General features: G+C 40.0%; 1 protein-coding gene across 3 annotated transcripts in view; it reads right to left on the bottom strand.

Annotated features, from left to right (window-relative positions):
* gabra6b (gamma-aminobutyric acid type A receptor subunit alpha6b) overlaps positions 1-15,084 on the bottom strand; it is a 52,006-nt gene that overhangs the window by 23,155 nt on the left and 13,767 nt on the right. For 2 of the 3 annotated variants that reach the window (XM_046040703.1, XM_046040704.1), the window contains exon 9: positions 4,702-4,958. In XM_046040703.1, coding sequence (XP_045896659.1) covers positions 4,702-4,958 — 257 coding nt within the window. Of the gene's footprint in view, positions 1-3,046; positions 3,210-4,701; positions 4,959-15,084 lie in introns of those variants that run through there. The other variant, XM_046040702.1, reaches the window with a different exon arrangement.

The following is a 15,084-nucleotide window of genomic DNA, read 5'->3' as shown; positions in this document are numbered from 1 at the left end:
CGCAGGAATGCTGTACAATTCATCATTTAGGTGCTTTCATCAAAGAGAAAATACACTGGTGCACCAGAGAGGGGGGGGGGGCAACAGAGAGCTCAAGAAACACAGCAAGTGTGTGTGTGTGTGTGTGTGTGGCTGTGACATGAGGTTACTGTCTGTGCTACTGTGCACACATGTGAAACACGGCGCAGTGCAGCGTGTTTGTAACGTTCAATGTGACAGGCAGAAAATTGGCTATTTGATGCTGCTCTGCACTGGTCACTGGTCATTGCTGATTAAGCTGAAAACCAGCATATATCAGTCCCCAGCCAATCAATCAGTGCATCTCTAGCTGTAGAAGGTGACTTACTATTAAACAAGCTACCAAACAAGCTAGGTAATGTTATAATAACATAGTGGGCTCAAAAAAATCGGTTATCATATTTTTTGTCATGATTAATTTATTAATGACTCAGCATCAACTGTATTAAAGAGAAATTAATCAGTTCATCTGATGTTAAAAGTGGAAAAAACAGCCCTGACTGCCTACTTAACATTAGGCTCAGCAGTTCCACAAATACTGAAGGATTCAAACTTGTTTTCTCCCACCGGACTCTTGTGAGGTAAAGAGGGAAAGCAGGCAGTGGACCAAACCACTGTAAGGCAAGAGAGGGGGGACTCAAAATGTTTCTAAACTTAAAACGCACTTTTATTACCCTGTTTGTGTTTGAAAGTTTTACTACTTACATAATTAGTGGGGGGGGGGCTCACCCCCCGACCCCCCTGATTTCCGCCTATGGCCTCCTGGGGACGGCTTGGATGCTAATGCCTGTATTGCTAGCATTTCATAGGAAGACTGCAGAGAAGTGTGGTAGTGGTGGAGCAGCACTGCCTCCTACTGCTGCCACAGTGGATAATGCTAGCACTACCAGCCTGGGCACAAAAAGAAGTTGGCTTCTTGTCAGCAACTGCAAGGGATAATGGTCCTTTTCACAAATGTCCAGGATTAAAAATGAAGTAATGGCCACTGAATCGAAACTCATCCAGGAGTTGGACTTTGACGACTTAACCAAGGACTTCTATTCAAAAAAGGCCAGGTTTGTTGTTGGTGCTTGTATTTAAATTATGATCTCCTAAAGCTGTACACAGCATGTATAGAACAAAACAGACCTAAAATGGCAGTAATTTAACATGTCAAAATAACCAATATAACTTCAAAGTAATACATGTTGGGTGGTTTTATGTTGCCCTGTGCTATTCTTCTATGTGTCCTTGGGGAGAGCACATGTAGTGCATGTGTAATATTTGCCTGTGTAGGTAAGGACCATGGTCATGATAGTCTGTCCACGGTTCTAAGACCACTGGAATTTTCACTTATCAGCCCTGAGGTACTATACGTCGTATCACCTCCCATTTCCGTTCATCACACTGACTCACTGCTCAGTCATAGTCTTGGATGTACAGTATGGGGAGACATTCCTGTGGATACATATGCATATACATATATACAGAATCACATGTGTAAAGTATACTGCATGTTCTTTCTAATTCCTGTTCAGGTCCTTATGACAACCACTCTGCTGCTTTCCATCAAGAAGTTTGTCAGGATTCACGCTTACAGTCTCTATCAATTAATAGAAGCAGTTAAGAGAGTGTCACTAAGAGGGTTAGTCACACAGAGCTATCCCAATGCCTGCCAACACTGTCATGTCATCTGACTTGTCTAAGCTCAGGCCTCAGGGTTTTTCCCGTTTTAGAGAAAGAGCAAGGCAAGGAATGAAAGGAGCTGAACCCACACAGTTGAAAAGCCCCAGAGTCAGAAGTGGTGAAGCGCATCGATACTGTGCATATAAACGCACAACCAAGCATCTGTTTAGAGCATATGGTTGGGACAAATCAAACACACAAACTTGCATGCACACATGCATCATAAACAGAGCGTTCTCCTTCAACCAGCCTAAACCTCAGGATTCTGTCAAAGTGTCAAACCCTACCGGATCAGTAGAGGTGATATATGAGAGCAACATACATCTCTTGATTTCGTCAAAACACTGCAGCATAATTCCATCTGTTGACAGACATGCCATGAAGACTGCTGTGTCTATTTACCACCCATAGCAAGTGTGAGTCATATACCCTATATGTTTCAGTTTATCACATGCATTTGAAAAACAACACATGTGAAAATGACATTAATGTGCCTCTAAGCCTTCACAATAACCCTTGACTGATTACGGTGGTTTTTAGGTCTGTAGTACATGCAGTCTGTTATTGGTCCAAGCTGTTATGTTCAGTTCAGTACAAAACTAGTCAAAAAAGCACTGTACATATGGTTAATAGCTCAGCAGCTTTATGGCTGAGTTACCAGATTATGATTGTTTCTGTGACTTTTATGGTCTACGCTTTAAGGAGGAAATTTGGTACTGTGGATCACATCTGAGCTGACAACAGCGGAGGGGAGCCCTATTGCCAAAAGATAATGATTTGAAAATTTGTTGATGAATGTTTTGTGGATGTGTAGGCCTCCTGAACACCTCTACATTCAGTACAAAGCGCAGCCGTGCCTTTAACAGACAGACAGCATGGCTGTGTTGTAATCTATGTCTGGCAAATGCCCCCTAAATTATAAAAATATTTTTTCTAAAGCTACTCTTATACACACAATTAAGTGTGTATTGTCTTGCCATCATTAGGCTATAATTCACTGTGCATGGACAGCAGACACCTGCAGGTTAAGGGTACCGAAGCCCATTGGCACCATACAGTACTAGACGCACTGGAAAACACTGAATGACAAATATAGAGCCTGCTCGAGTTGCCTAGTGGTCTTGTATTGCAATTATAACTACTGTATAAAGTCAGTGATTATTCTACAACTCTGCTGACACATTTGAAAAAGCCATATGGTAAATAATTAGAGCTGAAAGTTTAAGAGCTTTGTGTGGCTGTTGAATAATAAATGGCTCTTAGGCTGGAAAATACAGATACAAAAACAAACACAGACTGGAGACAGATACATACTGTACATTCCAGTGCTTTCAGTGTGCTGCTACTCCCCGGTACAGAGTAACGGCACTATTACATTTTACTTGTTGGCGTACCTTGACTTTTTCTTGCGCACAATCTGCCAATCGGTTGCAGAGCTGGGCAACCCAATACTGCTCACTAGTAAGCGGATGTAAAAGCGGTCAATGTTTACAACTTTGATGAGGGGATGAAGTGGCACTATTCTTCTGGTCACAAAAAGAAAGAAAAACACACCATGAAAATTAATTGTGGAACACCAATCAGGTACACTTGTGGTCTCTCCTCTACAAGTCTGATGTCAGCAAATAACAGTAACGTTTAGTTGATGTGCTAGCTTGCAGGGCATCTCTAGTCTGTCTGTCTTGCTAACATTAGCTGGGCAGCGCATCTCTTCTGTCTGTGTCTTGCTTTTGGGCCTGACAAAAGTGAGAGTGAAATACAACTATTTATTATGTTTGATGAACGCCAGTGGGCAACAGTGTTTAGAAACTGCAACTCGGAAAAAAATAACTGCGTCACGCATCAACATTCGTTCATATAGGCATGCACAAAATGAAACTTCATAACAGCAACCTCTGTGCAGACCATTCCAGACAATACGTGGACGCGATGGCGCTCCTCACAGGTGCAATATCATTTTATAGCAAGACAATGATTATCTAGTCTCTCAGTTGAATTTTTGTTGTAACTTTGGACTGATTAGCTGGGCATATGGGCAACACATCTCTCAGCAAATATTAACCATCAAGTATTCAGCCAAATAGTATTTTTCATATGAGAATGTTTAAAAGATAATCTGCCTGAATGGGTCTGATGCAGCTGATAAAATTAATAATAGTATTATTATCTATAATTAACAGGTGCTGGATCTGGATCAAGCACAGACCCAGTTGAGTTTATATTCACTTATTCTGTTCACTAAATATTATTTGTTTATACCTTATTCTGTTCTGTATAGGTCTACTTACACCAACAGATGGAGCAAACTGTGTTAAAGGAGGGAGGATTTTAGTGGGACCACTGTGTGAGGTGCTAGTCTAGATAATGTTGTCCTCCTAGATCTATCTATCTATCTATCTATCTATCTATCTATCTAATCTCTCTCTCTCTGTGCAATCCAACACACAGTATGTGATGTGTCCTTTCTTGCCCAGAGTACTTGTTATATAAACACTGATTGCCTACTACATGCCTATCTCTCCATTTACATATCACTTATATTAAATACTGTAATAAGAATCAAATAGCCATTTTGTCAATGAACTCTGGCAGCTCATCAACATCAGGAGCAACTTTGTAATCTGACAAAGAAAACTGTGCCAGCAAATCTTGGACTTATTTCATTTAAGCAATTTGTTAAAATCTCTTTCTGTAAACATTTTATGTGAAAAAAGGCTATTAATTTATCACATTTAAGATTTAGGAGGCAACTACTATTTCCTATAGAGAAATGGATTATAACCATTTATTTCATGTATACAAATGTACAGAACTTATTTATATAATAATATTTAATACATATACATATATGTATAAATACATATATATTGGCCTAATTTTGGTATATATATATATATATATATATATATATATATTTTTTTTTTTTTTTGTATTCGCCAGGTTGAGGTTGTGCAAGATTTAACCAAACAAAAGAAGGAGGTGCTGGAATTATTTGTAACAACCATGTCATCTGTTCACCTGGACATCTCCATCGTGTCCTTGGTGAGATAGACGATCCAGTAGACCAGGTTGAAGGCGCCAAACGAAAGGGGGAAGAGGATGCGGGAGTATTTGTCGATGATGCTGGTGCCAGTGAGAACATTGTTGGCCGGTACTGCTGAACCCTGTTGCAGGAAGGCTTGGGCATTGACAGGTGGGTTAGGAAATGTTTTGGCAGGGCGGTCAAACAGCGGGGCAGAGTTCATCCTCTTCTTCAGCACACTACTGGTATCCACCTTTGAGAGGCAAAGAGGAAAGATATAGAATCTGTAAGAGGAAATTCACATTAAAGAGAATATTGCATGATGTTATATGAAGGTATTAATAATTAATTGGTGCTGTGCTGTTGTACCCAGAGACTCATATAATTACCATATATTATGTTCTAAGAATGTTAATACTATAGAAGAAACTGATTCTGCATGTAACAGGACAACATTTTACAATAGCGAAGTGGAGGAATCTTATAACATCAACACATTACACACATAATTAAAAACTGAAGCAAAATGAAAGAAAAATAATAATAAAGATTTAACTGTTAGTGCCATATTTGCACAGCTGTGAGTGCATGTGGGGAATGTGCATGTGTCTGCAAAAAACTGTCTAGAATACCAATGAGTACCACAGTAATTAAGCTCAAAGGAAATCAATGATGTTTTGTTTTCAGTTTGATGGATTTCAATCAACCCCTTCCATGAAGACTGATGCAGTTGTGGAAAGCAAACAAAACATATTAAACAGAAGAGGCTCACAGTATATTGACACATGGTTATCTCTATGCCTCATCAGCTTTCAGTAAACCAGTGTGATCTCAGCACATGCTCGCTGCTCCAATAGTTGTAAATCAGCTACAGTATGTGCACAGAGAAAAAGGCAGAGTACATCTGGGAAATGGGTCAAGGAACACGGTGTTGCTTATAAGAAGAGTCACAGAGAGTGTGGGAGAGACTGAAAGAGACAACCATCCTTTTTTTTAAACCAAAGAAAACAGTATACATTTTTGTATCAACTAGAAGTAATATTGAAACAGTCACTTCTTGATGGATCAAGGTAATTGTGGTAGCTTCATTCAATTATTATGGAAATGAGCATTATGGACAATTACAGAGAAACATGATTATCAAATGTTTGAATGTTATTTTATGAAAACCTTATGATTGAATGAGTGTATGCTTTATAGGGTCATAAATGTTTACAAATTTTGTCTTAGATTATTATGACAATTTTTAAACTGATTTAGTTTGCTACCACATACCACAGTAGCTATAGAGTTTGAATGGAAGTAAACTTTGGAAGTAAACTCTCTATAGTTCACTTACCGGTCCAGCCGGAAGCTGTTGAGCTTACTTCTGGGTGGTGATGGTGTAGTGGATAAGACACATGCCTTTGGTGTGAGAGACCCAGGTTTGAATCCACTGTGAGAGACAAATGTGTCCCAGAGCAAGACACTCAACCCCTAGTTGCTCCAGAGGCGTGCAACCTCTGACACATATAGCAATTGTAAGTCGCTTTGGATAAAAGCGTCAGCTAAATTAATAAATGTAAATGTATTTAGTTCACAGTGGATGTTTTCCAGACTACTGTCTTAGAGCAAAAGCTAAACTTGCAAGATTTAGGATGGATTTGTGAGGTCACAGGATTACATGCTCCTCTACAGTTTGAAAAACTATTAAACTGTTACAATCCTCTGTCTGAGAGGAACCCTTCCGAAAAGTACATTGTGGTGATTTATATTTAAATTATATAATTATGTTGTAGTAGTTTGACTTTTTTCCTGATGCTTGTTGTATGGCAGCTGTCATGTTGAACCATTTTGTTATTCCAATTCTGTATTGTCTGACATCAGGAGCATAACCGTGGAATCTTGTACAAAAGAAAACAAAAAAGATACATATACAGTATAGATTTTTTTGTCCGAACTGAAGGTCTCCTTTCTTTGGTCTGAAATAAATACATTATAACTTTGTTAAAAAAACTCCTCTGTGGTATAGCACTGATAGTTGCCAAGTACAAAGTGTGACAAACTGAGAGGAAGACAGAGAGAGGGAGAGAGAAAGAGAAAGAAAGATGCTGCACTATGATCAAATATTTTACAAATCCTTCAATTCTCTCCAGGCTTCATTAGTGTGAGACATTTCTTCAAGGGACTGCAATCTATAGTAAAACAATCGTATCACTCTTGACAGTGAGTTAAAATTTAATGGGGCGCTGTGAAAGATGTATGAGGTAGATGACAGGATAAAAAACAATAGGATTTGTAAAACCCTATAGCAACATGGCAGAGGGGAAGGTCTGAGAGAGGGAGTGGGTCCTGGTGATTTAACAACAACAACTATGCTTACTCATCTCTCGATTACAATGTGTGGCCCTATCTGTGAGTTAAGTATACTTCCTACTGACAGAATTACTTCTAATTTGTAACTTCAAGGTTAATTACAGATTGAGGATTTGTTCACAAACAGCAATTTGGTCTTGAAGGTCTCTTTGTTTTCGTTGTAACTGGTTGGTGTCCAAAATGTCAGCTACCTGTTGCTATAATGGCAAAAGATCATGCAATAAGAACACATTGCCAGTGTGTTGTGTGTGCATGGTGTACTGTACGTGCAGCTAATCTGATACGCAAGCTATTTTTAATAATGACAACAGGCTTGCTTGGCTTCTTCCTGGTCAAATCCCAGAGGGATCAGCTCCTCTCCTCTTTATCCACCGCTCTAGATTTCAACACAACACAACCACAGGGAGGAAGGGCAGCAACTGATAGATGTATGGATGTTCTTTGTGTGTGGGTTTTCATGTAAACAGGTGAGTGGGAGATAGTGTGTTTACGTGTGTTTCATAGTATATGTGTAAGTGTGTTTTTGTGTGTGACATAATGTTAATGTTACTGTGTGCTACCAACATGGCATGTAAGTAAGTGCTGGGAGGTTCATCTATGTGGATGTTGAGTATATACACTTGAGGCGGTGGAGATGGATATGTGTATGTAAATGTACTTTTAATATTATTGTATCAGAAGCATTGCAGTATGTATCCAGGATACATCATCTATAACATTTTGTTGTCTGTTTTCCATTGTTTAGGTACAGAAAGTAAGGGAATAACAACAAACAAATACATGGTTTAGGGTTAAGAATGCATGCATGCATCATCATTTCACAAATGGTGTAACCCTATCTAGACTGACAAAATGGTTGCTTAGGGTGATTCAGCATTTCCACAGACTGAGCCCCTCCACACACACCTTTTCATTGCCAGGGCCAGGGCACACCAAAATGTTAAATTTAAACTTTTTGCATCATTCTGGACAGAATAATGACATCTGATCTCGAAAATACCTTGAACATGTTACCCCTGCTGGTGAACAGGTAAAAAGTTGTTCTCCACAGGGAGCGCTGTGTGACCTGAGGTCATGGATGAGGCAACTGAAAGCAATATGAATGTATTCTATCTGTAGTGCATCATTACTAGTCATACACATAAATCAAAACTTTTTAGACGTGTATGAAAATTAAAGAAATCATGTGGAATTTTTGATCACTAGCAGTGTTACGGAGCAATGTTTGATGAGCATTTCCACATTTTATTTTTGTCTTGTTCAATGTGTCAAACAAATGAGGACACGTGTATAATCGCATGAGCACATGGCTGACACAATACACTTTCCTGCTGACTGCAGAGGTCAGTAATGCAAATGTGAAGTGCACGTAAGCTCCTTCTCTTTTTTCCCCTCCCACGACTATTTTATTTTCTGTTAATTTCCTGCACCACATACTGCACCACCTGCTCACACACACCACTGACAATGCATGCAGCACCCCTTAGACACACTAATAAACACCCTCATCCCCTTTTTGCTTACAGATGTATATTTGATTTATTAAATGAAGCATGTATCGTATGTCGTGGGGTTTCCATTCTTGTTATGGCTTTACCTGACAATCATAACAGGTTGTTGTAGTGTTTTAAATCGTGACAACTGTTCCCATTCCCAATGATACACCATTTTTCCCCCTTTTCTCTGTATAATAAAGAGTCTTCCCTCCTACATATTTGTTGAAAGCAGTCATTTTCCATGATGCATCCCTCCCACTCTCTCTTTCCTTCAGTATAACTCTCTCACACACACATGCACAACACAAACCACAGTGGTTTCTCACATCCATCTCTCCATCTTGCTCCACAGAAATGGACTGGGCCAGCTTTCTCAGCCCCCACTCCGCTTCATTGTGGTGGCTGCCCTCCTTCTTGTGAGCCTGCAGTGATCTACTGGATATTCCCTTAATCTATGGCTCTTACATAATCTGCAGCAACATCATTCACAGAGCCACTGGCTGTCTCGTCGTGTCACTCTCTGTGGTTATCACACAGTTACAGGGCAGAATAGAGGACTGGGCGAGAGGGATGGGTGGATGATAGATACACTGAAGATGGATGGATGCATAAGACTTTGTATAGAGTGATGAGTGAAATGTATGGATGTGGGGGGTAGAATTTGCTGCAGATTACATGTGTGCGTATATACGTGCCTTTATATGTGTTTGAGTATGTGCTGTAGATTATGTGTGGACCTGTGTTCTTGTGTGGGACTGCGACGACAAGTGTGGATAAAGTGGAGATTGTGGTGTTTCAATCTTGTTGATGTGGACAGCACATTCAAACAAAAAGGAGAGGGAGAGAGGCAAAAGAGGGATGAATGGTCAAGAGGGGTGTGTGTGTGTGTGTGTGTGTGTGTGTGTGTGTGTGTGTGTGCACAAGAGAGAGAGGAGGAGAGTGTGTGTCAAGAGAGAATAAAGGGTTCACATGAAGAGCACAGCAGGGGGCTGCAGCAAAAGATGGCTAATGTTACAGGGGGTGGATGTACGGGTGAGATGTAAGCAAGTGTATGATTTTCTCTGGGTTGAGGCAGAGCATGAAAGCGAGAGTGCATACAGTCTTAATTGTTTACATTGACCATGCAAATCTGCAAATGGGTGAAAAGAAGAGAAGTTCAAGAAATAACTTCAGAGCAATTCAGAAAGAAAAAATAATTACACACTACTGATAGGAAACTAATGTAAACTACCTAAACCAGGCAGAAACGCAATTTCACAAAATGTTCTCCTGGGTAATTAGAGTTATGTGGATGTAGAATCACTGAAACAGCTTGCAATGACCTTCACCACACTGACCAGTAGTGTACAACCAGTCGGTAATTAGAGCCACAAAACATTTGAAAAACACCTTCAACACTTCAGTACATAACGGAGCGAAGAAAACAAACCGCACAGCAAAATAACCTACTACCAATCCCTCAACAGACACATTCAACTGGCAGAAAGTCTAAAAATAAAAAGTGTAAACAACAATGAATCAGAGACTGAAAGAGGTGGCTCCACGAATGGATGAAAGCCATCAGAGAAACTTAACTGTAACCACTGCCACCTAAACATTGAAACACACTTATTCTGTGTGTGTCCACAAGAGATAAATATTAGACACATTTTGTAAAAGCTATTCCAGGATTCATGACCTTGCATGATGATGAAAAAATACTTAATTTTCTGTTGCAGGACTCAGAAGCTGCCACAAGCAAGACTGACGGATAACAAGTAACCTGTCAACATGCATCTGTCTATAACAACATTATATGTATAATGTATTAATTTAAGACATATGGAGCTTGTGACACAAATGTACAGTCAGACTGTATGTATGCTTGTACAGAAGATATGTAATGATTTTCTTTAATGTTATTATATAAATAAGTTCTGTACATTTGTATACATGAAATAAATGGTTATAACCCATTACTCTATAGGAAATAGTAGTTGCCTCCTAAATGTGATAGATGAATAGCCTTTTTTTCACATAAAATGTTTACAGAAAGAGATTTTAACAAATTGCTTAAATGAAATAAGACCAAGATTTGCTGACACAGTTTTCTTTGTCAGATTACAAAGTTGCTCCTGATGTTCAGCATCTTTTTCTTTACGATTTACTTTATGCTTTTACAACACAGATGTGTTTACATGGCATGTCAATAAAGCTAAATGAAACTGAAAACAAGTAGAACATTGAAATCTTTATAAGAAGGCAAAGAGCGGAGAGTTGATTTGGACAGAAAGAGAGACAACCTGAACATAACAGACATGAGGAGGAGACAGAGACAAGCTTAGCAAGAGACTAGAACAGAGCAAGTCAAACCAGAAAGATGAAAGGCATGGTGATAATGAAAGAGAAAAATATAGAGAGAGGATAATGACAGAAAGCATACGTGTAAACATTCAGAATAGTACCCAACCTCAGTACTGCAGACCATACTAGCTCTGGGTTAACCCTTTGCACCCAAATTATGTATATTGACATAAAAACCACACCCCATCTTCTCTGAGTCATAACTCAAAGTGGAATGAAGATAGGGTTGGGCGATATGGCCAAAAACATTATCACGATAAAACCATTTCATATCATTCGATATCAATAATTATCACGATGACGAAATGTCAAATCATTATTTCCTTCAAGATTTTTGCTCCTGAGTGACAATTGAAGAAACCAGATGGTTAATTGTGGTTAAACTTTTCTTTATGGTCAGAATGTGACAAACACTTGATACCAAACAGTGGATCACTTCACAAATCTGAGTCAGAACATTCAAAACTATTATCTTTTTCAACAAATATGATTAGTTAATCTTTTTCAGGCCTCTTTTTTCAACAAAATAAATATTTTAATAGAAAAATTAGGTGATAATTTGTTTGTGATTCAAATTAATTAAAGCAAATATTTATTGACGATATATTTACATTTATTATATTGATATTGAGGGAAATTATATTGCGATAATTATCATTATTGTTTTATTCCCCAGCCCTAAATGAAGTTATACACAAACTGCTTGAATCTGTATACCCATGGACGTAGTGTATACAGGAACTGCTTTTAGGGAGTGTATGGTCAGTGATATCACTGACCTTACATTGCTGAGTTACAAAAATTGGACGCTTTTCTAATTTAGACATTTTATGTCAGTAAATTATATTGAAATATAACATAGACAAATATATTTTATTACATATCGAAAGTTCAATAAAGGTTCAGAAAACGAGTGCTGACTTTATAGCAACCAACTGGAATTAAATGCCCTGTGGAGAGTTATGTTATTTAGCTGCTCAGTTTCGATTTATGATAAAAAAGACAGAAACACACGTCAGTGGAGTGGTTTGATGAAGAGATGTAGAGGCGTGTAATGAGGCCAAGTGAAGCTTTTTTCCTTTCCTGCGAGTGCAGCATCGACTCTGATCACCATTTATCACAGCAGCTCAGCGCAATTTGTAAGGTCTGTATCTGTACACAACACCAGAAAAACTACTGCTGAGTGTAACCTACAAGTATAAGACTAGTTGGAAGTGATTGTGTGTCTGTGGTTGTGAGGTTAATCCATTGTAATGACACAATTTCATAAATCTTCTAAACAACAGTATTACATTTTGTCCTAAAAGCATATTATAGTTAACTGATGCATAGTTACAGCCTATGTTAACTTAAAGGGGCTATATGTAGTTTTTCAATGAAATTATTCTTTACTAAATAAAATTTTCATTGCCTTATTGTCTATGGGCTCAAAACTCACTTAGAGATGAAGTCTGTTTTTTCTGTTGCTTGCATCAGCCACTATTCTGGTATAAATGTGAGGACAACGGGTCGGATGTAGCCCTGTGCGCGCCCCAGAGCCTCTCTCACACTTCAGCGACAACACCGCAGCTAACGACATGCTGTCCATTAACACCATAAAACAACCAGCTCCCAGCACAACACAGACTCCACGTAAGGAAAAATAACACGTAACAATAAAGGTTTATGTGCTGAAGCCCATTACATCAAACAGATTCAGATGATGTTGAGTAAAAACACAGTGAACATCCAAAAACCTGGAGGAACACGGAGTGGGTTATGTTAGCTAGCCGGCTAGCACCGAACAGTTGCTACCGTTATCCAGTGCAAAGTTGTATTACTTTCCACATTACTTCACCAACTAACGCGACCCATGTTACTATCCTGTATACCATCGTATTATGTCAAAGTGTTGATTTAGCCCACAAGAAAGGATGTAACGGTAAAAAGCAAATGTGGATCGATTTGTTTACTAGGCTATAGCATAGTGATGCAGGCAGGAGCAGCCAGCTAATGCTACATTAGCTCGGACCTGCCGCTGTTTGTTTTGTAACGTTCAATTTGGATTTATTGTGGTTTTACCGATACTCAGATACACAGCTTCTCCACCGTCTCAGTCCCTGTAACTAACGTGACCCACATAATATACAATACTGTAACAAGCATGGATTAGTTCAACCTCAAGCTGATAAAAATATTACTGTAACGTTGCAATGGAAGTTTACCTGGGTTTCCAGCATGTTGTGTGAAGCTGTCTCCCTGTCCCTTGTCTCCCTTGTCTACTGAGTCTATAGCCGCCATCACACTACCTTTTTTCTGGGAGTATTGTGCGTTGAATGAAAGGCACAGAGCCGGTGTTGATCTGCCTCTGAGCAGGGAGCGTTGAAGTAACAGAGCCTGAACATGCCTGTGTGAAAAGCTACAGTCTGCATACAGGTATTTCTGCGTTTATTGCAGGATTTCTGTATGCTGTTGTGTTTTGGGTTATGCTCACTCATGAGTTCAAGCAAGCACGCGTACGAGCACACACCTGGTTGCAATCTTAACACCATTAAGATTAGCTAGTGGTTGCTGAAAACTCCATACTTATCTTATAATCTTGACATGTGTGGTATACGTTTTAGCTTGCTTAGCTCCATTTTGTGGCACTAACTAGCAGATTTTCAGGAGTGAGACCACACTTGAAGTCACTCCTAGCATTTCCATAAATACCCACACAACCCATCTCCCTTAACGTGAATTATTACAAGCAATTTAATCCATCCACTTACCTCTTTGAGAAAGTGTCAGTATCTTGCTATCCCCATCAGACGATAAATTAAACTGCACACTTCCAACAACTGCAGCAGGGGCATATAGGGTCCCCGGGCACCCCGATGCTAGTGCCCCCAGTTGTACACCTCTAGCAACCACAGCAGCCTTTTTTTCACCAACCACCTGCCAAAAGATTCCTCAAAGGTCACCTTTACCCGAAAGGGAGAGATCATCCACCCGCTCCAGAGAGCTTACCCTCAACGAGTTCACGTACACCTTTCCTCCGTTCACAGTTTCCGGCAAGAAATGGAATGAAGAAATTACACGGTTCTACCAAAAATTCACACTGTTACCAAAGCACAGCTTGCTTCAGCAGTTCAATTAGGACACATAACGGGGCATACTTGACCATGAAATTAATGCCGCTTCTTTGCTGCCCATGCAACCCTACCATGCACAAAACAGCGGGTCTTTCCAGCTTTCTCGAGTTTCTAGGAGTTATTCTTTTAATAATCTTTTTCGCATTTCAATCTCATTCGAAAGCTTAACCAATTCAGCCTTCAGATCTCCAATTCCTTCTCGGCCCACACTCCACCAAATGCCAAATTCTTTCCGTCCAAGGCCCCCTCAGGTTTGCCCCGTACATTCTTCCCCTCGGGTGAGCTTTTATCTCTGACTTGCTATCAGTCGGCTCTTCCATTCCATCTCACTGAACAGTTAAGCCATGTCAAACTCTATCTTGGGCTCATTCTTTGCCAACCTGATCTGGTTCAACTTCTACCACAAACAGCTGTCACACCCCACAATACCAAGTGAACTGCTGCCACTTATTCTGCAGGTTGTTGGGGTTCTGTAGGTGAAGATGGTCCGCAGCAGAATGGTCCCCGAAATTCTACAATAAACAGCATAGCACCCTCTCGTATTACAGGCCAGCTTCTACTTGTACCTTCCGGTCATTCGATCTCGTCACCACGTCTTGTTTCATCAGCTATGGCCGGTCCATGATGGCTACAAAACACACTCCATCCATTTTAGTGTACTAGCTTAACTTCCAATTATAATGCCCGGCCTCTAACCATTCTCAGATAACCCTGATTATTTGTTTCTTAGACGTCTTCAATGCCAAGAGCCAGCTGAAGACCTCGTCGCCTTCCTCTCACAGCAGACTTGCTGTCTGTCTGCACCTGCAACATCTGCTGCTGGTTACAGCATCCCTCACTTGTTTCAGACCTTAGAAGCTATGTTCACACTTGGTCTCTTTGGTTTCACTTTGCTGTATCTCCCCTTTGCTTTGGCCTTGGGCTAATCAGCAGAGTTTCAGGAGAGGGACCACACATCAATCAAGTCACTCTGGGTATTTCTATAAATACCCACACAACCCATCTCCTCTTCTTCATTCTCGCATTCTGCACCTCTCCCCCCCCCCCCCCCCCCCCCCCCCCCCCCCCCCCC

The sequence above is a fragment of the Micropterus dolomieu genome, linkage group LG23 (genome assembly GCF_021292245.1).
Source record: "Micropterus dolomieu isolate WLL.071019.BEF.003 ecotype Adirondacks linkage group LG23, ASM2129224v1, whole genome shotgun sequence".
NCBI classification, from domain to species: domain Eukaryota; kingdom Metazoa; phylum Chordata; class Actinopteri; order Centrarchiformes; family Centrarchidae; genus Micropterus; species Micropterus dolomieu.
The sequence above is the reverse complement of the archived record's forward strand: the minus strand, read 5'-3'. Positions and strand labels throughout refer to the sequence as shown.